Source organism: Protomyctophum parallelum (assembly GCF_964188405.1).
Source record: "Protomyctophum parallelum genome assembly, chromosome: 11".
NCBI classification, from domain to species: Eukaryota; Metazoa; Chordata; class Actinopteri; order Myctophiformes; family Myctophidae; genus Protomyctophum; species Protomyctophum parallelum.
In genome coordinates, this window is record NC_139707.1 from 8,684,301 (window position 1) to 8,689,300 (window position 5,000).

Genomic DNA, 5,000 nt, shown 5'->3' on the forward strand with positions numbered 1-5,000 from the left:
TGTGCACACCGCAATAAACAACAGAAACAATGGTTGCTATTGATCAAAAAGTTGGTTAATAAGTTCTATAATAACACAATCAACGACATCACAAACCAAGGAGATGTTGTGAACATAAGGCAAAGGCGTCAATAATTATAATTAAAAATATATATACAAGACTCATCTGCCGAAGAGCAGAGCTAATGGATCTGTGCTGCGATCGATCACTTGGAACAATCAAGTTGTGGTAATGATGCGTTTATATGCACTCTAACTTTGTTCACTTAATTCAATCAATAGTTGAATGTGGCTCCAAGGACGGGCTGTATTAACTGTTCAGTATTTTTAGACAATGTGTTGCTTGACTTTAAAGTTTTCACTTCCTGAGCTGAGCCTGAGCCCGACAGGATCCAAAAAAAGCTTGTCAGATGCGGCCTGGTTCAGGGCAGCATTTTTTGATAATTCATCGGGTAGGTCATCTTGATGCTATATATAGCAACTGACCTAGATATACTGTATAGCTGCTATTCAGACACAACAGATACAACAGACTGAATTAATTATAACAAAAATATCGGTTGGCCTATCAACGGGCTATCAACCAAATTGTTATTTTAAACATTGGCCCAGAACTTCCATGTCGGTACATCACAGCAATGTTTTTCTTGATTGTTTTAAGTAGTATTTTTGTAACTTTGGGTCCCAGGCGTCCCTTCCTAGAAATGTGGTGAAGTCAAAAGTGCAATGTTTGTCTTTGAAATATAGTAGGGCTGTCAAAGTTAACGCACTATTAACTAGTTAACTCACAATCCTTTTAACGGCACTAATTATTTTAATGCGCGATTAACGCACTGTGAAATTTGACAGAATGGTTGAGAGACGCATGCATGTGAATGCAGGCAGTCAGTGAGCCCCGCCTCTCTCCCCCTCTCTCTCTCTCCCAGTGAGTCTACACAATTAGAAAACTTTGAAAACATGTTATTTTGATCAACATGGCCTGTTATCTCTCGTAATGGTACCATTGGCCAACATCAATACAGTTCTTTAGTTTGGGTCTGGAAGGCTAAATGTCATCAAATGGTGGTCCGTGGCTCAAATGCAGAATAAATAATGGGCCTTGATATGAAAAATCTTGAAAACCACTGACTTAAGGTATATTTAGAACGTATACAAAATATGCGATTAATTTGCGATTAATCACAGTTAACTATGGACAATCATGCGATTAATCGGATTAAATATTTTAATCGATTGACAGCCCTAAAATATAGTAAAATATATAAAAAAGTAAAGTACAGAGGATTTCCTTAACACTTTCATCACCATCTAGTGTTCATGTTCTGGGGTTCCCTGGCTCTACAGTACATGGCCAGGCTAATATCGTTGCCCTGGGCCATGTTCTGTTCCTCTGGCACATTCGTCTGCCCTGCAGGCACCAAGCATTTCCTTATGGGGGTCCTTATGGGGGTCCTTATGGGGGTCCTTATGGGGGTCCTTATGGGGCATGTTCTGTTCCTCTGGCACATTCGTCTACCCTGCAGGCACCAAGCATTTCCTTATGGGGGTCCGCCATCAATTAGGCTACAATTCATCCATTTGAGGGTCCTTGACATGAAAGCGTTTGAGAGAACCACTGGTGTAAATAGCCTAACATTCAACGTTAAACGAAATATCCCCCCTCTCTCTCTCTCTCTCTCTCCTGTGTGCGTGTGTGCGTTGCGTGCGGTGCAGCCGGTTCTACTCGGCCCACTCGGCCTACTGCCAGAGTAAGCTGGCGCTGCGGTTCTTCGCCGCCCACCTGCAGGTGCGTCTGGAGGCCGACGGCGCGGCGGTGAGCTCGTGCGCGGTGGACCCGGGCATGGTGGACACCGCCCTCTACCGCCACCTCTGGCCGCCGCTCCGCGTGGCGCAGAGCGCCGTGGCACGGCTGCTGTTCAGGGTAAGGACATGTGACTGATGCCCGTCATGCCTTTGAAGTGGGGTTGTTTTTGTCGACTAAAACGAAAGAGAAAAATGTTCGACGTCGACTAACCTTTTTTCACTGACGAAAACTAAATGGAAACTACATGAAAACTAAGCTATGATGACTAAAACTAAATATATTGACAATTTCGTCAACAAATAGAAACTATACTAAAATGTTAGGAAGGGACTAGTGGACAAGAGATCCAGTATAAGTCATTTTACACTTGCTTTCATGCTGAAAAACGCGTCGCAGCGCGACGTATATGTATATATCTGCGGTTTTCAGCAATCATTACGACGGCATCAAGGCCCGCCAAAATACATTTTAGTCGACTAAAATCTTATATTTAGCCGACTAAAATCTTATGATATTTAGTCGACTAAAACTAGACTTAACACTAAGACATTCCAGGTGACTAAAATGTGACTAAAACTAAGTGAAAACTATTCAAGAGACTATGACTAAAAACTAAAATAGGAATTTGCTGCCAAAAACAACACTGCTTTGCAGAACTCCGTGGCAGCGGCGTGCGTCTTTGCTCATAAGAGCACATCGACGCGCGCCAGCCATGGAGGAGCGGCGCGGGGATCGAACCGGGAACGTTCCGTTTGAAGACACCGGCCCCGCTCTGTACCTCCTGAGCCACTGCCTCCACCACCGTGGTTTATACACAGACTTTGTCCCCCGTAACTCATGGAATCTGTTTTCTCCACACCTGTCAGAATGACACGCCATCTGGCCTCATTATGAGAGACTTAAGTAGGTTTTGCAGCCTAATTCGTTAATGACCTCAACGTGACAAGGATTCTCGGTACCACCACCAGACATGTCATCATTCTCTGCAGCAAGGTTATTGGAGTCTTGTGTTTGTCATAGTTTGGTTTAGTTTAGTTTATTTTCTAAATTCTAAACAATGATAAGAAGTGAGAAAATACATTTAAATAGAAAGGAAAAGAAAATTCTAAATCAAAACATGATTGGCGGTGTGAGCCTTGGATTGAAATGATGAGAAATCTTGTCATTGGTAAATGGTGCATTTATATAGTGCTTTTATCGAAAGCGATTTACATATAGATTGTGCATTGCATTCACTCATTCGCACACAGGCGCACACACACACACACACACACACACACACACACACACACACACACTGAACATTTTTAACTCAAATCCTTGCTTCTGGGGGGTAGGGTCCCTGGAACAATTTTCAGATGGGGGTCCGGTCCGCGGCCAATTACATATATTTCTGGGGGTCCATGACAAATGTGAGAACGACTGACATAGAAACATGGGTTTTTCAGACGAAAACACTCAGGATTTAGAAGACATTTCTAGAATCGTCCTCAGAGTTAAGCCATTTTGGGGCGGGAACCCCTTTTGGTGTTCTAAGCCTTATGTTATACTTTAGCTATTGAAAAATTGCAGATCTACAAGCTCATATGAGCTTGTAGATCTGCTATTTTTGAAAAGTCGTGAAAATGTGGCGCAAATCTTTGAATATATATTTCAGAGCGAACATTTTTAACTAAAATATTGGCTTCTGGGGGGTCCCTGGAAGTACATATTTTCAGATGGGGTTCCGTGGCCCAATAGAGATAATTCTGGGGGTCCTTGACATGAAAAAGGTTGAGCACGACTGACATATAGAAACATGGGTTTTTCAGAAAACTATTAGGATTCAGAAGCCTTTTTGTTTAATCGACCTCAGTCCAAAATGGGTTAATTACCTTGCACCAAAACATCATCATCAATATGTTTTGATTTGGCCCTGGGGCCATCCTCAGAACATTCTCTGATACCGTGATAACCGCGAGGAAGAAATTGGACATTAGATCCCCAGACTCAACAGATCGATAAAAGTCCTCACGATATCGATTAGCCACAGAGAGTCACAGACCTCCCAGTTGACAGCTTGCTCAGCAACAGTGGCTCACCTTGTATTGGTCACAATTTCTATTCCACACCAGTGTTGATTTCGTCGACTAAAACTAAGACGTTTTTTTTTTTCACTGACGAAAACTACATGGAAACTAAATGAAAACTAAGCTAGGGTGACTAAAACTAAGACTAAATATACTGACAATTTCGTCAACACATAAAAACTGGACTAAAATGTTAGGAAGGGACTAGTGGACAAGAGATCCAGTATACCTCATTCATTTTTACACTTGGTTGCATGCTGAAAATAGCCGATCTACAAGCTCACGTTGTGAGCTCAGTGAAAAAAGGTTTAGTCAACGAACATTTTTCAGTGAAACAGTGTTTCGACTGCCCCCCTCCCCCTCATACAACAAAAATGTTGTGTCAAACCATGTGACGAGCGAGCTTGCATTAGTAAACAAGTCTCATGCATCTGCAGCTATACATCAATCTGTTGTGAAGGTGTGAGTCAGGCCTATAAGTCTAAGTCACACCAACACCCCCCACTGATGGAAATGTTTGTTCACTGATGTGATTCACAGTGCAGCCTGTGATGTGATTCACAGTGCAGCCTGTGATGTGATTCACAGTGCAGCCTGGGCAACCTAATGTGCTGTCATTGTCTGTCTGGGGGACTTTCATGTTTTAGTGCTGCAAAAGCAATCGCCCTTCAGGGACAAAATAAAGTGGAAGTTTTGCCGCATGGTTGTTTGTTGTGAGAGAAAGATCAGAGTGCAGTCATTGGACGATACCCTCCAAATCCTCCTGCTGTGTGGCATGGACACCCGTCCCCTGTGGCGCACCCCTCCCCCCCCCCCCCCCCCCCCGCTATGCCACGCTCTGCCCAATCACAGCGCAGAATGAATGGCAACACCTTCCATATAGAGCACCGAAGTCTGACGTCACTTTCAGTAGAGGGCGTCAGTCCCCAGGTTCATGCATTTTTTTAGATGCATTGAAATCGCCATAGGAGGATTTTTAGATTGCTTCATATAAGAACTGTGTTTGAAAAATGAACATGTCATCCCGGCCGCTTCACTCATATGGATATGAAGAATCAACTGACAGAGAAAACGCTAATGTTACTGCTGCTGAATTAGTTAGATTTTCGCTAGAAGCAGACTGTATC

General features: G+C 43.1%; 1 protein-coding gene across 1 annotated transcript in view; it reads left to right on the top strand.

The window, feature by feature from the left end:
- Nucleotides 1-5,000, top strand: part of LOC310867109 (polyprenol dehydrogenase-like) — a 50,190-nt gene that overhangs the window by 43,956 nt on the left and 1,234 nt on the right. Inside the window, exon 6 of the mRNA XM_083776916.1 lies at nt 1,714-1,921. Within this exon, the coding sequence (XP_083633042.1) occupies nt 1,714-1,921 (208 nt within the window). The remainder of the gene's footprint in view (nt 1-1,713; nt 1,922-5,000) is intronic.